At 38.1% G+C, this 21,282-nt stretch overlaps 1 protein-coding gene across 3 annotated transcripts in view; it reads right to left on the bottom strand.

Annotated features, from left to right (window-relative positions):
- Positions 1–19,520, bottom strand: part of LOC127412838 (inverted formin-2-like) — a 28,197-nt gene extending 8,677 nt beyond the window's left edge. Inside the window, exons 1-9 of one of the 3 annotated variants that reach the window (XM_051649501.1) lie at positions 19,369–19,520; positions 11,533–12,026; positions 11,124–11,185; positions 4,858–4,960; positions 2,938–3,023; positions 2,611–2,711; positions 2,295–2,365; positions 2,003–2,110; positions 1,660–1,730 (exon numbers count right to left, since the gene is read on the bottom strand). In XM_051649501.1, coding sequence (XP_051505461.1) covers positions 1,660–1,730; positions 2,003–2,110; positions 2,295–2,365; positions 2,611–2,711; positions 2,938–3,023; positions 4,858–4,960; positions 11,124–11,185; positions 11,533–11,862 — 932 coding nt within the window. In that variant the 5' untranslated portion in view covers positions 11,863–12,026; positions 19,369–19,520. Of the gene's footprint in view, positions 1–1,659; positions 1,731–2,002; positions 2,111–2,294; positions 2,366–2,610; positions 2,712–2,937; positions 3,024–4,857; positions 4,961–10,495; positions 10,736–11,123; positions 11,186–11,532; positions 12,027–19,368 lie in introns of those variants that run through there. The other 2 variants (XM_051649502.1, XM_051649503.1) reach the window with 2 other exon arrangements.
- Between the last annotated feature and the right edge of the window lie 1,762 nt (positions 19,521–21,282).

Here is a 21,282-nt window from a genome sequence, read left to right as displayed (position 1 = left end):
TTGTCAAGAGGAAAATGAGAAACAAGAGACCAAAAAATGCAGATGAGCTGAAGGCCACTGTCAAAGAAACCTGGGCTTCCATACCACCTCAGCAGTGCCACAAACTGATCACCTCCATGCCACGCCGAATTGAGGCAGTAATTAAAGCAAAAGGAGCCCCTACCAAGTATTGAGTACATATACAGTAAATGAACATACTTTCCAGAAGGCCAACAATTCACTAAAAATGTTTTTTTTTTATTGGTCTTATGATGTATTCTAATTTTTTGAGATAGTGAATTGGTTGGTTTTTGTTAAATGTGAGCCAAAATCATCACAATTAAAAGAACCAAAGACTTAAACTACTTCAGTCTGTGTGCACTGAATTTATTTAATACACGAGTTTCAAAATTTGAGTTGAATTACTGAAATAAATGAACTTTTCCACGACATTCTAATTTATTGAGATGCACCTGTATTCGTCTCTCGCTTGCTTTTGCTCGCGTCAATGATTACCCCTCCGCATGTCGATGCGGAGATCTATGTTTATATTTTATTAAAGTTTATCACCGAGATGGTTTGCCTGCAATTAAGTAACACCAAACAGCACAAGCAGCCTCAAGAATGGACACATAGGGGCCATATCACACTTTTCCTTGAGCAGAAGAATATCGCACTTGAGATCAGCAAGTTTGTTCAAAGGAGAAAGAGAGAATCACTGTTATAAAAATCAACAGCTTTGGCAATATTGTATGTACTACAGTCAAGTCAAAAAAGCGAATTGAATTGAAATGAAAAGAGCACACTCCCATGCATGGTTGCCAGATTGCACAAAACAAGTATAACATTTGGCAGAATATTTCCAATTTGCGCAAGTATAAATCTTGAATTGGGGGGTTTCCATATCTTAACTGGCAACCCTGAGCATTTTAAATGCTTGTGGAGGCATGTTAGGTCCCAATGCAATATAACTGAAATCTCCAATAAAAAAAAAAAAGTTTTTATATGAATGAGCCACGGTCCAGATTAAACCATGTGGTGGGCCACACCAGGCCTGCGGGCCAGAAGTTGCCCATGTCTGTGTTAAACGGTCAACTATTAGGGGGCCTGGGTAGCTCAGCAAGTAAAGACGCTGAATAACACACCTGGAGGCGCAAGTTTGAATCCAGGGCGTACTAAGTGACTCCAGTCAGGCTTCCTAAGCAACCAATTGGCCAGGTTACTAGGGTGGATAGAATCACGTTGGGTAAACCTCCTCGTGGTCGCTATAATGTGGTTCTCGCTCTCAGTGGGGTGCGTGGAGAGCTGTGCGTGGATGCCGCAGAGAATAGCGTGAAGCCTCCACACGCGCTAGGTCTCCACGGTAACGCACTCAACAAGCCATGTGATAAGATGCGCGGATTGACCGTCTCAGACGCGGAGGCATCTGAGATTCGTCCTCCACCACCCGGATTGAGGCGAGTAACTACGCCACCACGAGGACTTAGAGCGCATTGGGAATTGGGCATGCCAAAACTGGGGAGAAAATAAAAAAACAAGCAAAACAGGTTTCATTTACTTTTAATTTTGGGGTGAAATCTGACCCAGACCTGTTCTTGACTGGTTTCATGAGATTCCTCCATAGATATTCTGCTAGATTGGAGAATTTTAACGCTGTCAAAGGTGTGTTTGCATTCTGACCTCGAAGCTGGACCGACGTGACTCAAGCGGCTGGGAAACATCAGCAAGTCTTTATCCTTCTTCACAGCCTCCTGTAGTGATAAATCAAAACACTCATGTTGATTTGGATCAAGTCACAATTATTCTGTTCCAATGCACTTAGTTTAATTCAAGTCTTAATGAACTCATTTTTTTTTTCTTTATACAATGTGCAGTTTGCAGTACGCTAGCATTCGATTCTGAACATAGCCATGGACACCCTGAAAGAATTTCTTCCTTAACAGCCACAGCTTGTTTGCCTTCAAAGTGAGTAATGTTGTTACGTGAATGAAGTAATGAAAGTGAGATTACCGAAGGCACGTACCATGGCAACAAAATGCAGGAGGTTCATGCTTGGTTTGTTGGCTTTGGTGTCGGCCAGTTTGAGTAAAGAGGAAATCCTGAATCCAGCAGCATTCCCAGCGTAACCTCCCTGTGGGCACAAGAGAGTGGGCACAATATTACTACAAAAAGGTGCAGATTTCTTTCATATGATCCTTCTCAAAAATGGCATAATAAAAGACTTTGAATCATAAACTTTTGGGTTCCACAGAAGGACATGAGATGAATAAATAATTTTTAAACTTTAACGTAAATGAATTAATGCAAACACTTACAGCATTCATATAGTTTCCCGCCTTGAGCACCAGACGCAGGATGCAATGAAGCTCAGGGCAGCTCAGCAACTCTACACAAACAACACATGAACATCAACCACATCAAATGAAACCTTCCATAAGGTTCCACTTATTCCATTAAATATCAGATCTAAAATTCCATAAAAGGCTCTCTTGCAAAGAACAATATCTCTGATACTTTGGCTCACATGTGAGATTGATTTACTGTAGGAGGCAAGCTAAAGGTTTCAGAGGTGCAACAGGACCAAACAAACCCACCGAAAGGAAAACCGCTGCCCCCCAACTGACTGTTTACCTCGAGCTGCCTCCCCCAGACATCTGGCTGCCTCACAGAGAGAGGTCACTGCAGGGTCAAACTCCTGCTGGAGGATCATAGCATCCAGACGCATGCGAAAGCTGGTGGGGTCACATGATGATGATGATGATAATGAGAGAGGAAGAGCTGATTAATCAACGGTCAGCAAAAGATAACATGATATGTTTATGCTGAAGGCTTAAGTAGATGAGCTCAGATGGTTTAAGACATATGAGGAGAACATTTACTATGGTAAAAGGTTAAAAAGTGACAAATTATATTTTTTTGGATAAGGGAATAAATAGGTGAGCATATATGAATTCTTACCTTGGTAACTCCACCAGCAACAGCATGAATAGATCTGGTTCTGCCAGTAAACTACGGTCACCACTAAACTTTTTCAATCTAGCCTCCTGGACAAAAGAAAATATAAATACAGTTAGATGTATTTATAGATTTATGTTCAGAATGGAGTTCTAGAAATGCAATACTTATTGAATTTATTGCCTCAGCAGCCAGATACCAAATTATGAGAACATGTGCGATTTTAACAGATTACTGCAAAAGGTTTAATGAATTTATTTTGATTACTACAAAACTAATATTGTGTTATATTTAACAACACATTGTGATTTCAACAATCATCCAGTAATTAGCCACTCTGACTTAATTCTCACAAGCCTTAAGTAGCCATAACAGTAACAGTTCTTGGTTCATTTTGAGACAGACCTGATGAAATGAATGACTTGCGGTTCACTACGTTTTTCAAATACTAAAAGCCGGCCAATAAGAGTCATTCGGGAGGTCGCGCTGTACGTTTCGAGCTGTAGATTCAGAAGAACCGACTCATGAAAAGAGTCATTTGTTTGGGAAATCAGATTGAAGTCATGCTGTATTTTTTGAGCTGTAGATTCAAAAGAACCGACTCATGAAAAGAGTCATTTGTTCGGGAAATCAGATTGAAGTCATGCTGTATTTTTTGAGCTGTAGATTCAAAAGAACCGACTCATGAAAAGAGTCATTTGTTCGGGAAATCAGATTGAAGTCATGCTGTATTTTTTGAGCTGTAGATTCAAAAGAACCGACTCATATAAAGAGTCATTTGTTCGGGGAATCAGGCTACACTGGTCACGCTGTATGTTTTGTTCTGTAGATTCAAAAGAACTGGCTCATAACAGTCATTTGTTCGGGGAATCAGATTGCAGTCACGCTGTATTTTTTTAAGACCAGTCTCATAAAAAGAGTCATTTGTTTGGGAATCGGGCTACACTGGTTGCGCTGTTTGTTTCATGCGGTTGATTCAAAAGATCTGGCTCATAAGAGTTATTTCACGCAGCCAATTCAAAAGCGGAACTGCAATGCCACTGAATAGTATCACAGGAAACACTGTCAGAGTATTTTAGCATGTGGTCCCGTCCGCATCGGCAGAAGAATGCACATTCATTCATGAACCAATGAAAATAATACAGTTCTGGATTTTTAATGGAACCGGTTCTGAATAAGAATCAGTTCTTGGTACCCAACCCTACGGTCTACTATTTTTTAAGAAATACAAAACTTTGACAAACCGCACCGCCATGATGCTAGGGTGTTGTGGGTGGTTGCTATGGCATTGCCATGAGGTTCCTAAGGTTTCTGAGTGGTTCTTAGCGCTTTGCTGTATGGTTGCTATGGCGTTGCTAAACGGTTGCAAGGTTGTTGTGTGGATGGCCCAAGTCATAAGAGCCCACCCCCAAATCTACGATATTCTGGTTTCTGAACATTGCTCAGGTCCCTCCTTTAATTTTCTTTTCACCCGATTTATCGCAAATTGTAAATCTGATCGCTTAGAAAAGTAACAGCACACCTCTCCATGACAAGCCGTATGATTTTGGGTACAATTCATGTCTTTATCACAAACGGTGTGAGGCGAGTTAACCACAGAAGTTTAATACTTAGGGTTAGGGGTTTGTTCAAATCCTTAACCCAAATATGAGCAAGAGGGAAAGTGATGCAAGCCTATAGCAAACGCTTGCCAAACTAATAACTTCCAATCATCAGTCCAACAAGATTTTTCCAACAGAGTGGAAAGTGTCACATTCCTAAAAATAAGAAACTGTAATTTGAGATTGCGTGGCGTAAACGGGAGATTCCAAACAAGCAACATCATGTCGAATATGCACTCTCTAATATGAAACAGACGGAATCGGGAAATGACAGATATCTCCATTTGTGTGGAAATATTGCATGTGAGAGAGGACACGATACCTCTTCATTATCAGGCAGCAGCTTGCAAAGTTCTGTCAGTTTCTCAGCTCCATACCGCTCTCCGGCCCCCTGCCTCACATCCTCCATGATCTCCTTGGCCGCACTGAGAGAACAGGAAACACTCCATGAAAATGACTTTCTAAAACACAGTTTCTCTGTCCATCTGTAGTAGAAATCTCTGACCAAATTGTAGGTTTGACTTTTTGTCCTGATCCCTCAGAAATATGAAACTCATTTTTTGTTAAAACGCTTAATATTTTTTTAAGTAAAAAGAGCATAAATGTTAAGTCTTGAGATTATACTTCGCAAATCCTTGCCCCATAGACTTCCATTGTAAGTGCATTACTGTAAACGTGATTTTTTTTCTTGTTTCTACAAACTGAGGGATCGGGGAGTAACAAAAACATTTTTTAGGTATATTGTTATTTATCCTGTGTTGGTCCTTTCAGATCACAGAAAAAACATTTTCAAAGGTTATCGAAAAATGACCAGTTGAAAAGGGACGATACAAGAATAGGACAATAGTATCTGGTCCTCTTGGCCGAAATGACATCATAGTCTACCTAGTTGTCACTTTGCACCTTAAAAGCCAAAAGAAAGTGTCCTCATGTGTTATGCACATGGTTGGTTTTAAAATAGGTTTGCAAGGCCGTACTAGTTTAACAATTACAGGCCATAAAAACAAAAACATAATGTTAGAGAAGGGTCATGCGGTTTCACCTTAGAGTTCAAAATGAAATAATGAAAAGGCATGAGGGCTCACAAAAAAGTCCTGCTTTGGCCACGACAGAGTATAATTCATACTGGCACTTCAAAAGTATGCGCTTCTGTAAGGTTACATAAATGTCTGTGGGAGGATTTCTCTTTAATTCCTCCACAAGTTGTGACAGATATCAGTCTCATGGAAAAGCTTTTCAAATGAAATGGGCACTGCTTCCCTCAAATGCAAACTCAGAATTCAAGTGCTGACATGAAAACGCAGATCTTTTTGTATAAAAACAAAGACCAGTGTATTCAAAGAGACAAACAATGATGTATGGCTTATGCTTTCCTGTCTGAGCTGAGTCAATCTCTGTAACACATTTCCTCGGAACTAGACTAATCAAATTACTGTAGACATATTCTCAGAGCTGTAAACGTAAATTTTTTGTGGAGGAACACTCAGGGCCCAAGTTAAAATTGTAATCTCTTTTAAAAGACTGCAACTTTAAAGTTTAACCAAAAATGTGTAAATGCATTTGCAAGCACAGAAAACTGAATTTACATTTTCAACAGAATTCAGAAACATAAGATATACTTGATACATCAAGAATATTTCAAGTTTAAAATATTCAATTAAAAGATCAGTAGTTAATTTGAATATAAAATAATCTAATAATATTTTCACGAATAATCTGTCAAATATACATTATATATACAGTTTATATCACATTATTTATTGGAGATATCTGTATGCTGTAATTTACAAATCCTAGTAAAGTGAAGGCTATGCTAATGAATTTTGGCCTGTTTCAGTGACGTCACTGTCGCAGCCACCATATGACCATCGGCGGGAGGAAACAATGACAGTGAATGGAAAAACACCCGTAAAACAATATCAAGAAAAACCTAAAAAAATGCTTTTGATTCATGCCAAGTCACAGGAAAGGTGTGTACAGGTCTGAGTTCAGCACAAATATTGCCAAATTTGACTTTAAATTGTATCAAAAATTGAAACCAAATCTAACATAAAACAAAGGCAATCTGAGTAAACACAAAATAAAGTTTTTAAATGATAATGTTATTTATTGAAGCAAAAAAGTTATCCAATACCAACTGGGCCTGTGTGAAAAAGTATTTAGTTACTAAATCCCCAAATCTATGAAACTGCATTCATAATGGGGTTCAGCTGGACTAGACCCACCCAGGCTTGATTACTACCAGCCCTGTTCAATCAAATCACATAAACAGAAATTTTTCAGAGGCATGAAGTTGGCTAAAAGGCCTCACCCAGTAGCATACTATGCCAAGGTCGAACGAAATTCCAGAAATAAGGAGGAAAAAGGTAATGGGAAGGGTTAAAAAGCCATTTCAAAGGCTCTGGGACTCCAAAGAACCACAGTGAGAGCCCTTATCATCAAATGGAGAAAACTTGGCACAGTAGTGAACCTTCCCAGAAGTGGCTGACCTTCCAAAATTCCCCCAAGAGCACAGCGACGACTCATCCAGGATGTCACAAAAAAGCCAAGGACAACATCCAAAGAACTGCAGGCCTCTCTCGCATCAGTAAAGGTCACTGTTCATGACTCCACTATCAGAAAGATACTAGCCAAAAATGGCATCCATGGAAGAGTGGCGAGGCAGAAACCACTGCTAACCCAAAGCTTGTCTGAATTTTGCCAAAACACACCTTGATGATCCTTAAACCTTTTGGAAGAATGCTCTGTGGACTGATGAGTCGAAAGTGGAACTGTTTGGAAGACAGGGGTCCTGTTACATATGGCGTAAATCCAACACAGAATTCCACAAAAAGAACATCATACCTACAGTCAAGCATGGTGATGTTAGTGTGATGGTGTGGGGATGCTTTGCTGCTTCAGGGCCAGGACGACTTTGCAATAATTGAGGGAAACATGAATTCTGCTCTCTACCAAAAAATCCTAAAGGAGAACATCCAGCCATCAGTCCAATACTTGAAGCTCAGGCGCAACTGGATTATGCAGCAAGACAGTGATCAAAAGCCTAGGAGGAAGTCCACCTCTGAATGACTCAAAAGAAGGATTTTTCCCCTTTTTCTCCCAATTTGGAATGGCCAATTCCCAATGTGCTTTTAAGTCCTCGTGGTCACGTAGTGATTCGCCTCAGTCCAGGTGGCGGAGGACGAATCCCAGTTGCCTCCACGTCTGAGATCATCAACCTGCGCATCTTATGTGGCTTGCTGAGCGCGTTGCCACAGAGACATAGCGCGTGTGGCGGCTTCACCCCATCCACCGCGGCATCCACGCTCAACTCACCACGTGCCCCACCGAGAACGAACCACATTATAGCGATCACGAGGAGGTTACCCCATGTGACTCTACCCTCCCTAGCAACCAGGCCAATTTGGTTGCTTAGGAGACCTGGCTGGAGTCACTCAGCACGCCCTGGGGTTCGAACTAGCGAACTGCAGGGGTGGTAGCCAGTGTCTTTACCACTGAGCTATCCAGGCCCTCTCAAAAGAAGCTAAATTAAAGTTTTGGAGTGGCCTAGTCCAAGTCGTGACTTGAACCCAATTGAGATGTTGTGGCAGGACCTTAAACAGGCAGTTCATGCTCGAAGACCCTCCAATGTGGCTGAACTAAAGCTGTTCTGCAAAGAAGAGTGGGCCAAAATTCCCCCACAGCGTTGTGAAAGTCTCCAGTTATCAGAAGCATTTGGTTGCAGTTGTTACTGCTAAAGGTGGCACAACCAGCTATTAAGTTTAAGGGGGCAGTTAGTTTTTCACATGGGTGGTATAGGAGTTGGATAACTTTTTTTGCTTCAATAAAAAAATATATATATTTGAAAACTGTATTTTGTGTTTACTCAGGTAACCCTTTGTTTTATGTAATATCTCGTCTGAAGATCTAAAACAATCTAGTATGAAAAACACACAAAAATAGAAGAAATCAGGAAGGGGCAAATACTTTTCACAGTGCTGTATATACACATAAAATATATACTATATGTTCACATTACAGTGCTTTTTTATTTATTACAATGCGTTACAATTATTGCATACCTTTATGCTGTCTGGGTGTTTTGAATAACATCGTCCTATGTGCATTTCCACTTTAACTGTATCCGAATCAATGGGTTTATAAATATAATTGACACGTGTACAGATAACTGACGTCTGAATAAATGAGCAAAGAGCTCATTAAAAAGTGTTTTTATGCCTGCTCTCTCCCTTCATCGCTGCTTGTCTTTGGCGAAATTAAGCCGTGTCACCTTTTCAAGATTTATAAATAGAAACAAATTTCGCTGACTTTTGCCATATCCTACTGCGTAGCACAGTGACGGTAAATGGAATGCGCGGTCATACAGTGACGTCACATGAAACAGGTCAATTAAAGGCGCTGTAATCGATTTTAGCCATTCTACAATTTCCATGAGCTGAGACACTGGATTAGCCACGCCCCCTCTTTCCAAAACCCGCACTCCAAAGATACCAAATGAGACTGACATTAAGCAAAATAACACCCTCAACTGGCAACTGTTATGAGCAACATGGCATTAAAATGGCATTAATCCTCAATAATTCGCTGCAACTAAAAATCCTATGAGAAAATGCAAAATGATTGACAAGCAGAAAGCGTCAGAGACGGCATCCCGTGGACACTTTTTTTGCTGTTTACAGAGTCTAGAGCTGTCACAGAGAACAGTGAGAAATCTCACAACACTTATTTCATTAATATCTTTCAGGGAGTAGGAATTTTTTTTCATACCTTTCAATGAAAATTTTTTCAAATTTTTGGAGGGTTTAAAAAGCAGAAATGTGAAGCTTTTAATTTTATAAATGCACTTTTCTGTTAAAATTGTGTACTATGAGCTGTAATGTTGTTTTAATCATTGTTTATCAGGATTACAGGGTTTACGCGTTATGTCGTAATGGCAACGAAGTTGTAAAATTTTATTTAACTTTACACAGAAAAGGTTAGTTAGCAATTTTATCACACTAAATCATATTAACACTCATATTGTTTACGTCTTATGGCTAGTATTTTAACGTTGTCAAATTGGCCCCATTCACTTACATTGCACCTGTAAAATAATTCATTTTTGTAGTAATCAACATAATGTCACAAATGCTGTCAAATGATCTTAACTTGTATTTGGCCTGCACGATTATGACAAAAATCATAATTGTCGATTATTTCCCTTGATATTGTAATTGCGATTATTTCGATAAATATCATTTACATTAAAATACTTATTTTGTGGGATCACATGCATGCCATATTTTTTTATTACTACACAAACTGAGAATTGCGTTCTTGAATAATTATTTGCATGGAAAACAAAAGAGTTATAAACATTTTGAATAAATTATACACAAAGTGAGCAACGCAACAATTATAGGTTGTTACTGATATGCCAACAGACTATTTTAAACACTTCTGATCTGTCATTGCATTCTTGCAATTGTACAAAAAAAAAATATATATATCGTAAATTTTAAATTGACGCAATCGAAATAGACCTAATTTTAGTGCTGTAATTGACACTTTTCACAATTCGTTAATTGCAGCAGATGTAATAGTAATCTCGATTATTTTTTGCGATTGATTCAGTCCTAACGTGTATTGAATCTGGAACTGGATGCTTGTGATGTCTGCATTACCCAATATTTACACACTATGCCTTAATTTCACATCATGTTACACAGTAGCATATTTTTCCACGCTTTCTCTGTTAACTTAAATAAGAAACAAAAGCAGCCAATTGCAGTTAAACGTAATTTGCATATCAATCTACACTAAACGTAAGAAGTACAATGCGACAAACTAGATTATCAACACCATTATAATCAACGAGGCCACCAGCACTGAAAGCACAACGCAACAGTCACTCATTCTTGCCCAGATGATTCTCCACATTTGCACAGACGTAATTTCGCAAATGCGAGTGCAGTCTTTACTCTGTAGAAGTTGTTCTAGAGATTAAGGTTCCACACATCCTCATGGTTCGGTTGGGTGCAAAGCAGGCGAGACCTTTAGTAGTGACCTTTGAACACCTTGACTGACCGTCAAAACCAGCTGTTCCTTTTGGATGGAATAGTCTCAGCACTTGTCTTCTGCCCCCAAATATCTTTTCATTCACACATCTACTCTTCTCATTAGAGCAATCAGCAACTCAAAAACAAACACACCCTGCAGCTACTGCCTGTCTAAAGTGTTAAGAAGACTTCCTCTATTTCAACACCTTCCTGTTTCTAACAAATGGGACTATATGGCTGCCCTCACATGCAAAGTTTGACTTTAAATGCCCCAAGAAGCAACTGTGTTAAAACTAGTGGTCAACCATTATTTTAATTGTAATTTTTTTTTAAATGGCAGACACCAATACCGATATATAGACAAGAGGATGGCCGATATGTAATACTCACAATACAATTTACTGACAATTGTGGAAATTAAATTAATTATAAAAATTACACAATATTTACTCCAGTCACACATTTTTCAGTAGATTTTGGAACCAACACACTTTGCCAATAAGCTCAAAATGCCAAGTCAATCATTAGTAATACTAATCCAACAACTTACATTTTCAACTGCCGTAGAAATATTCCAACATTCATGCTGCGTTTTGAGTCGAGCAGTGTAACCTGCGAAGAAAAATAGGTAATTTGCTTGATATATGAAAAATTTGGCAACAGTTACCTAAATGTGATCCATTCTTGACCTCTTTCTCTGATTAATGAAACTTGTTTTGTTTACTATGAGTTACATGACAAACAGTGCCCTAAATCTTGAAAAATATCGCATTAACAGTTTGTACCTTAATCAAAAAAGATAAATAAGAAAAGTACTCTGTAAGACACAAAAAGGCCTTTGAGAGAGAGCTTAAATTTCAATATGTTCTACTTTCAGTGGTGTTTTTAAATTTCGATTTACCAAAGCACTGCAGTGTTTTGCATTTGTGGTAAGTAATGTAATCTGAATTTGAGCTTACTTTGTTAACGCTAGTTTCTAGGGGAGATCTGCAGCGCAGCAAACCTCGCCGAAAGCTGTTGGCCCTGTCTGGCTTGCCGCCTTCTTTCTGCCCAAAGAGCTCATCCAGAGAGTTCAAGTCAATACGGAAGTCATCGTCCTCATTCAGGGACCCACTCCACACACTCTTACGGCCCTCCACACGCTCTTTGGGTATCCGCTCCCAGTTGATGTTGCGAAGCCTGTGTTTGCGGCTGGAGTCCACGCTGGTCAGGCTGCAGGCTGGGGCAGGAGGGGGTGGTGGCGGTGGCGGAGGAGGAATTGGGGGTGGTGGGACAGGGATGGCGGCCATTAATTTCACTTCCGGTTCCTGGGTGCCAGAATTGTCAAGATATGTGCCATGAAAAGTCCAAGACTTCTAATGGAAACGATGTGAATAACTACTGATGCAAAGTCGGCAGCAGAGGCTCCTCGCACTAGTTTGTGACTGCCTGCTGTTACGTTTCTGATGTATATCTGTAGGGGAAAAACAAGATTGTTAGTATGATATAGGCAACAATAGAAGCAAACACAACAGATGGGAAGTTGACATGAAATTTTAAGCAGTGACAGCAATGTGACATGCTATACTTCAATCTAAAAGTGTTTTTTAAAAACACTTGTCCAATTACTGTAAAAATATCACACATGCAGTTTTTTAATACTCATAATAGTTATGGAATAATACATGGAATATTTGTACTTTTGGAACAATATTTTTTATTTATCAAACATACTGAAGAGCAGAACTTTGAAAATTTATTAAAAAGAAAAAAACTGAAATATCACATTGACATAAGTATTCAGACCCTTTGCTATGACATTTAAAATTTCGGCTGCACTGAAGGTTCCCAAGAGCACAGTGGCCTCCATAATTCTTAAATGGAAGAAGTTTGGAACAACCAGGACTCTTCCTTGTGCTGGCCGCCCAGCCAAACTGAGCATATGTCAACGAAAATCTGGTTTTTGCTTTGTCATTATGGAGTATGGAGTGTAGACTGACGTAAAATAATTTTAAGCATTTTAGCATAAGGCTGTAACATAACAAAATGTGGAAAAAAAATGAAGGGGTCTGAATAATTTCTGAACACACTGTATTATATACACTCACTGGCCACTTTATTAGGTATACCTACTTATGCAATTATCTAATCAGCCAATTGTGCGGCAGCAGTGCAATGCAAAAAATCATACAGATACGGGTCAGGAGCTTCCGTTAATGTTCACATCAACCATCAGAATGGGGAAAAACTGTGATCTCAGTCATTCCGACCGTGACATGATTGTTGGTGCCAGACTGACTGGTTTGAGTATTTCTGTAACTGCTGATCTCCTGGGATTTTCACGCACATCAGTCTCTCGAGTTTACTCAGAATGGAGCCAAAAACAAAAAACACCCAGTGAGCAGTAGTTCTGTGGACGGAAAAGCCTTGTTGCATTACAAGTCTTGTGGATTACTTTTATGCTGCCTTTAAGTGATATTTGGAGCTTCAAAGGTCTGGTCACCATTCAGTTGCATTGTAGGGATCTACAGAACTGAGATATTCTTCTAAAAATCTTTGTTTGTGTTCTGCTAAAGAAAGAAAGTCATACACATCTGGGGTGGTATGATGGTGAGTAAATGATGAGAGAATTTTCATTTTTGAGTGAACTATTCCTTTAATAGGTCCGTACCAAAAAATCTCGAATTAAGCACAGCACAAGTAGCATATTAAACCTCTACAAATTTGGTATTTTTAACAATTCATCTGTCTCAAAACAGAACTACTTAAGTGAAGGACATGTTGACCAGTTACAGCACCTAAAATATACACTTTTCCTAATGTAAATGTTAACCCAAATGTTGATATACTGCAAGTTCATGGACATAGTACTTTTCAATTAGATATCAGCTTGAATTGATTCTCAAACTCAAACCCAAAACGAAACACTGTACATCTACTGTACTGTTCGCTGTTCATTTAAAGTCATCCTGACCATCCAAGAAGGCTTCAAAACATGCCCAGATTGGATGTTTATTACCCTGGTTTCACAAACTACTGCTATCATCAAACGGCGGTAATAAGATGACATCATGCAATTCATCCCCACCTGTGTGCTTTAAGCACATGAGCTCCGATCAACATACAACTGAGGTTGTTTACACCCGTACCGCAACCCAAAGTGACCCTATGGGCTCAGGCACCTGGCAACTCTTGTCCCCCAATTAACATGAGGGTGTCTATAAAGAGTATGCACTTCCCTCTCTACTTGTGATGTTGCCAGTGAATGTGAAGCTCTTTCTTTATGGTTTAACCTGAGGTTCATTTTTCCAAATGGTTCAAGGTGTGGAGAGTTCACAGAACGTGAGTGAGCTCAACCTCTTCTTTTGAGAAACTCTTGCCACATGTGCACTGTGTATCTCCCCACCCTACGTGCTGTTCCTTCCTGCAGTCCAGTTTTCTAATTAATGTGAATGAGGTCACAGGACAATGACAGAAAAGAGAAAAAGTGGAGCTGACACAGATTCAGGGGTACTGGCAGAGCAAATAAGAGTTTCCACAGCCCAAAACATAAACATGCTGCACTGGAATTGACATGAACCATGTATTTGTACTTCCAAATCTAGTTAATCACCATAAACAATGAGGGGGGCACATCTCCTCCAGTATTCAGAACAGTGGTCCATCAAGATGGGTTTTCAGTGGCAGATTCTTAAACTTTTGGGTTGGTCCCCACAAATAGCCTCCATGTTAATGTATCTGTAGAGTAGGCCTATGCGTTGAAACAAATAACATACTAAATAGAGGTAGACCAATATATCGGTTTTACCGATTAATCTGTGCCGATAGTTGCTTCTTGGAACTATTGGTTATCAGCAAAAAACTATACCGATAGTTTTTGTTATTTCTCCATGTACCTCTGAAAATTACGTTTTTAACATTGAAGCGAGGGCATGCAAAGAAAAATGTGACATCAGACACATGCATTGTTTCTCCAACTCATATTGTGAATAATAACAAAAATATATAGGTTATAAAAAACTAAATTTGATAAATATTAAATATAGAGCACTGTAACGGAGCCAAGTCTACGTCATTTCAAAATAAAAGTCCCTGGTGTGTTTCAGGCTTGTTTAGTGTTAAAAGTCCCATGTTATGCAACCTATCTTTTTTTTTTCTTTTCTTTTTTTTTCTGATTATTATTAGGATTTTGGTTGAAAAATAAACTACATCTGGGATTAGATTCATTTTGGATTCTGACCTCTGTTTCTGTGCCGACAAAGAAAATGTTGCAACATTCTATAAATCGATTTTTAAAACTATCTGCCTATTAATCGGTTATCGGCCTTTTCCACCACCTACAGTTGAAGTCAGAAGTTCACATACACCTTAGCCAAATACATTTAAACTCGGTTTTTCACAATTTTTGACATTTAATCGTAGAAAACATTCCCTGTCTTAGGTCAGTTAGGATCACTATTTTAAGAATGTGAAATTTAGTGACTCCAGCCAGGTCTCCTAAGCAACCAAATTGGCCCGGTTGCTAGGGAAGGTAGATTCACATGGGGTAACCTCCTCGTGGTCGCTATAATGTGGTTCGCTCTCGGTGGGGCGTGTGGTGAGTTGTGCATGGATGCCACGGAGGATAGCGTGAAGCCTCCTCATGCGCTAGGTCTCCGCCGTAACGCGCTCAACAAGCCACGTGATAAGATGCACAGGTTGACAGTCTCAGATGCGGAGGCAACTGAGATTCATCCTCCACCACCCGGATTGAGGCAAGTCACTACGCTACCATGAGGACCTAGAGCGCATTGGGAATTGGCCATTCCAAATTGGGGAGAAAAAGGGGAGAAAAAAAAAAGTAAAAAGTGAAATGTCAGAATAATAGCAGAGAGAATGATTTATTTCAGCTTTTCTTTCTTTCATCACATTCCCAGTGGGTCAGAAGTTTACATACACTTTGTTAGTGTTTGGTAGCATTGCCTTTAAATTGTTTAATTTGGGTCAAACATTTTGGGTAGCCTTCCACAAGCTTCTCACAATAAGTTGCTGGAATTTTGGCCCATTCCTCCAGACAGAACTGGTGTAACTGAGTCAGGTTTGTAGGCCTCCTTGCTCGCACACGCTTTTTCAGTTCTGCCCACAAATTTTCTATCTGATTGAGGTCAGGGCTTTGTGATGGCCACTCCAATACCTTGACTTTGTTGTCCTTAAGCCATTTTGCCACAACTTTGGAGGTATGCTTGGGGTCATTGTCCATTTGGAAGACCCATTTGCGACCGAGCTTTAACTTCCTGGCTGATGTCTTGAGATGTTGCTTCAGTATATCCACATAATTTTCCTTCCTCATGATGCCATCTATTTTGTAAAGTGCACCAGTCCCTCCTGCAGCAAATCACCCCCACAACATGATGCTGCCACCCCTATGCTTCACAGTTGGGATGGTGTTCTTTGACTTGCAAGCCTCACTCTTTTTCCTCCAAACATAATGATGGTCATTATGGCCAAACAGTTAAATATTTGTTTCATCAGACCAAAGGAAATTTCTCCAAAAAGTAAGATCTTTGTCCCCATGTGCACTTGCAAACTGTAGTCCGTCTTTTTTTATGGAGGTTTTGGAGCACTGGCTTCTTCCTTGCTGAGCAGCCTTTCAGGTTATGTCGATATAGGACTCGTTTTACTGTGGATATAGATACTTGTCTACCTGTTTCCTCCAGCATCTTCACAAGGTCCTTTGCTGTTGTTCTGGGATTGATTTGCACTTTTCACACCAAACTACATTCATCTCTAGGAGACAGAATGTGTCTCCTTCCTGAGCGGTATGATGGCTGTATGGTCCCATGGTGTTTATACTTGCGTACTTTTGTTTGTACAGATGAACATGGTACCTTCAGGCATTTGGAAATTGCTCCCAAGGATGAACCAGACTTGTTGAATTTTTTTTTTTTTCTGAAGTCTTGGCTGATTTCTTTTGATTTTCCCATGATGTCAAGCAAAGAGGCACTGAGTTTGAAGGTATAGGCCTTAAAATACATCCACAGGTACACCTCCAATTGACTCCAATTAGCCTATCAGGAGCTAATTGCCTAAAGGCTTGACATCATTTTCTGGATTTTTCCAAGCTGCTTAAAGGCAGTTAACTTAGTGTATGTAAACTTCTGACTTACTGAAATTGTGTTATAGTCAATTAAAAGTGAAACAATCTGTCTGTAAACAATTGTTGGAAAAATTACTCGTGTCATGCACAAAGCAGATGTCTTAAACGACTTGCCAAAACTATAGTTTGCTAATATGAAATCAGTGGAGTGGTTAAAAAATGAGTTTTAATGACTTCAATGTAAACTTCAACTGTAAGTATCGGTATCGGAAAAATCCACAATCAGTCGACCTCTAATACTAAATAAGGAAATTTAATTTAAGGAAATCCATGAAACTGAAAAGAAAAAAAACAATAAGTAGCAATAAGATTTTTACAGCCTTGAATGTTCATGCTATATAGGCCTAAATACTTTAGTTCTAGCCTACTTCATATTTACATTAGCGATCCACAATTTGTTTTAGTTTTTTTAATGGCTGTTTCCGCCATCGATTTCTAGATAGCTCTGTGGCCAATGGCTGATATTTTCCCTAACACAATTCAATTTACATATACCACATTGAATGAACACTTGTTACACAATACTCTAAAATATTTGAAACCAGAAAATGTGCACTCTCAATTGACAAAGCAGTCCGTAACTGAAACTGACACAATGAAGAGCTAATTTGCAATGCTGATAATCTTAAAAGAACTAAACATCTGCACATATTGCCAAGTTAGGGGCTGTTCACACAAGACACGTTCTTGCATTCAAAAAAAGCAAGATGGAATGCAACGCATTGGGTCACGAGACACGCAGCGCTCGAAGCACAACAACAGCCCGTTTGACGCAAGTGTACATAATAATAAAATGGAGTGACTATGTGCACTAGGTGTAAATAGCACCTGCCACACAGCTAGACTGGTGGAAACACAGAAATTAAAAACAAAGAATAAAGTCGCTACAATGGTGTGGTTTATAAAGACGATGTGGAAGTGACAACCGGGGTTCGATTCTGCATCTTCGTCCTACTTTTCCCCATCCTGTTTCCTGTCTCCACTCTTGATATTTTCTTAATACAACTTATAATAATAATAAATAAAAATTAGTATAAAAGTTGATTTCCTCCCAGTTATTTGGTCACGGTTACAGTCGAGAAGTTGAGAGAAAGGATTGATCCAGGTCAAATTTAACCATGGTTTTACTATAGTAATATTGTAGTAACCATTTTTTTGGCGGAAGCCATAGTTTTAATGCAATTAACCATGGTGTTACTACAGTAATATGGTGTTAATATAGTAGGGTCCAATGGGGGTAAAGGAAAATTAGCTTTTTTTCTGGTCACAAAATGTATCAAGATTTAAATAAATTATTTATTTGTATTAAATATTGATGGAGCAACATAATTTGTGTGAAAATAAATAGTAACAGAAGGTTGTTTTGATTAAAATTACGTTTTTTTAAAAAGGCGGTGAGGAAGCCTTTTACCCCACACTTGGGGTAAATGGCCCAAACACTTGGGGTAAATGGCCCCTATAGGTGGGTTTATAGTGATAGTGTGTAGATATAGTTATAATGTTATAATAGTTATAATGCAAAATTTGTCAACAAATGCAAATAATTTTGAGACATCAAGATGCTTTTTGAGTAACAAATCAAGATATGCTTCCTCAAAATAACTACTTCAGAAAATGGTGCATGATTTCCTGTTAATTTCAATCACATTTGGCATTTTATAACATCTCAGGTATTCTATAAAAAAAATAAAAAAAATCTTCATTGTGATTGGATCAGTCAATATGAGCCCACTTTGAACATTTTTAATAACAAATCTATTTGCCTCACTTTAAAAAACCAATGTGTTTTTATATTTAACACCCCAAATACTATCCTTTCACTTATTGGACAGTTACTGAAAAACGTTTGATTTAATGACCTTTAACAAAACTGAAAATGATAAATAAGTATTCTGTCTCAAAATAGATGTGATAATTTCAGGGATTTTCATTAGCTACACAAATTAGCAAAATATTAAAAAATATATAAAAATTTGATCAAATTGCCTCAAAATGGATCAGGAAATTTTTTGAAGTGCATAGTGACAAATAGCTGTTTAGGAAAGTGCTGTGGTAGTTTTGTTGCTATTTAGTGTTTTGGGAGAAAATAAAATAAAATAAAATAAAAGGAGCCTTTTTCCCCGCGGGGCATTTAGCCCTGTTGTATCCTTACCATGTTTAATTTATACAAAATACCATGGTGATACTATGGGTACTGTAGTAAACCCAGGTTTATTTTTTAAGCCTCTGCCTTAAAATAAATAAATAAATAAATAAATAAATAAAAACTTGTGAACGGTCCCATTTTAATTCCCTTCAATGCCACCTGAGCGCGCCATATCAACCTTTGAAAAACGAAACATCTGCAAAAGATCAAAACAGATAAAAAGAAGAAAAAAAGAAGACGCCTAATGGCCCACAGTGATCATCTTTTACAAATACATTTTATTTGAATACAAGTTGCATGAGTAATTTTTTTCATAAAGGCTTTGGAAATAAGAACCGTGTGCCTGCAGCAAACTTTTTTAAATTATTTGTTTAGTGAGCGCTCTATTATTATTTTGGAAACATGGAAAATACATTGATACAAGTTAAAAATGAAAACTTGAGAACTCGCAACTGAAAAGCAACTCAAGGCAATATTAAAGGTCAGCAGAAAAAGCAGCAAAGAGGGAAAATCACACATATAAAAAGTACTTACGTTTTGTTTCGAATCATTACGCATGTAATCCAATTTAGAACAAAATAAAAGAGTTATAAAACAATTTTCCGTCTGGTGTGAGTAATTCTCACGCGCACCTAAGAGAAGAAAATCATTCTAAACACTGACTGAACGCCGGGGCGTCCCATAAATACAACTCAACTGACTGGAACAAAACTCCCAAACTTTTGGAACGCTCTTGACTTGCACATGCGCAAAAACACCTGATGCGCTCATTGGGTTTCCCCAAACGAATTTACCAATCCTACTTCGGCGAAGACTTGGTTCATGAATATTAATCCCGCATTGTGACGTTCGCCTATGTTAGCTGAAAGGCATAACGAATCATATTTTGATTGTGATTGTAAGAGTATTACTTTCTTTCTTGTACAACCTTCTTTGGACGTTATTAGATATTAAAAAAACATTTTTTTTTAAAAAAGCAAAAAAGACTCACGAGGCACTTCTATTAAATGTTTTGTAACTTTAATTTTTCAACTTGACCCCTAGCATAAAATATACATTTTTATTTTATTATTTTATTTTATTTCATTCACAATAGTTGTGAGTTATATGTTTGAACGCATTTTTTATATGTAAAACAATAATAAAAAAAACAAATAACGAATCCTATTTACGAATCGCAATTACTATTACATCATGAATATTAATTACATCACGTAATTAATATTCATGAAGCCTTCGTCGAAGTAGAATTCATATTTCGCTTATTATATATAGGAATCCATAGGCATGGAAAATACAGAATACATTATGTATTAATAACAAAGATGAAGAAGTATCATATATGAAATATTGCATTTATCAATACTTTCTTCAAAACATTCTTCTTTTTTTGTTATCCTTGTCCTTATGCAAGACTGTTTTGGAAGTATGTGACAACTTATACTGAGAGAAAATTGGAGTAAAAAAAAGTATATTGTAAAGTAGTATTTTACAGGTATTAGTTTTATTGGGTAAATACCATAATCACAAGAAGTAATAGGCTCTCACATTTTGTAAATTAAGTTGAATCATACAGTATATTAACCTTTTGGGGGGGAAAGCCTATAAAGGAATTGAAATTTATGTAAATTTGTTTTCTCTGCAAATGTTAGTGGCGTTATGCAAATACATACGCATACATATGTTCTTGTGTCACTGAATAAACAAATGATTCACTGTGGTGTATAGATTATAGTTACATTTAATTTAAAAAACCACAATCTTTATAAATGAGAATATAGGCTACATATGATGCAACTTTGATCACGGCTATAAATCTTATACACATACACACAGATAGTAGATTAAAAATAACAACTGGAAAAAAATTATATTTTTCAATGGGGTGAGTTTATTATGTTTATTTCATTTTAAAGAAAACACAATAAGGATAGTACTCTTAAATCATGAGCATGACCAACACAAAATCTGTTCACATGGTAATGGTGACAAAGGTGAATTGTCTCAATACACACCTTTTCACTGTAGGAAATTAGAGATTACCACACGATTAATCCATCTATTATCACCACATGCAATCATGTAATCAGGAGTCCTGACTATGCACTGAGAAATCACAAGCCAACATTATTCAGCCTAAAACCTCTGATCTCAGGTCAGCTTCAACCTTGATTCAAAATACTCTCCACCGAGATACTACAGAAAAAAACTGATCGGGGATCAATTCTCACATGCGTGCGACTTCTGATCTTCTTGTCAGTTCTGTTATCAATGTAAGCCCAGTCACCGTAATCTTCCCACCCTTTGTGGAAGGCTTTGATCAGTTCTGGTGATGAGAACCCAAGATGAAGTGAGCTGAGCATCGGTCATGGGAAACAGCATGAGGAGCTTTGGAGCTTTAGCCAGCTCCTGAAAGGAAAAACACAGGAAAAAGAGAATCCCGAGAAT

Source organism: Myxocyprinus asiaticus, chromosome 22 (genome assembly GCF_019703515.2).
Source record: "Myxocyprinus asiaticus isolate MX2 ecotype Aquarium Trade chromosome 22, UBuf_Myxa_2, whole genome shotgun sequence".
NCBI classification, from domain to species: Eukaryota; Metazoa; Chordata; class Actinopteri; order Cypriniformes; family Catostomidae; genus Myxocyprinus; species Myxocyprinus asiaticus.
The sequence above is the reverse complement of the archived record's forward strand: the minus strand, read 5'-3'. Positions and strand labels throughout refer to the sequence as shown.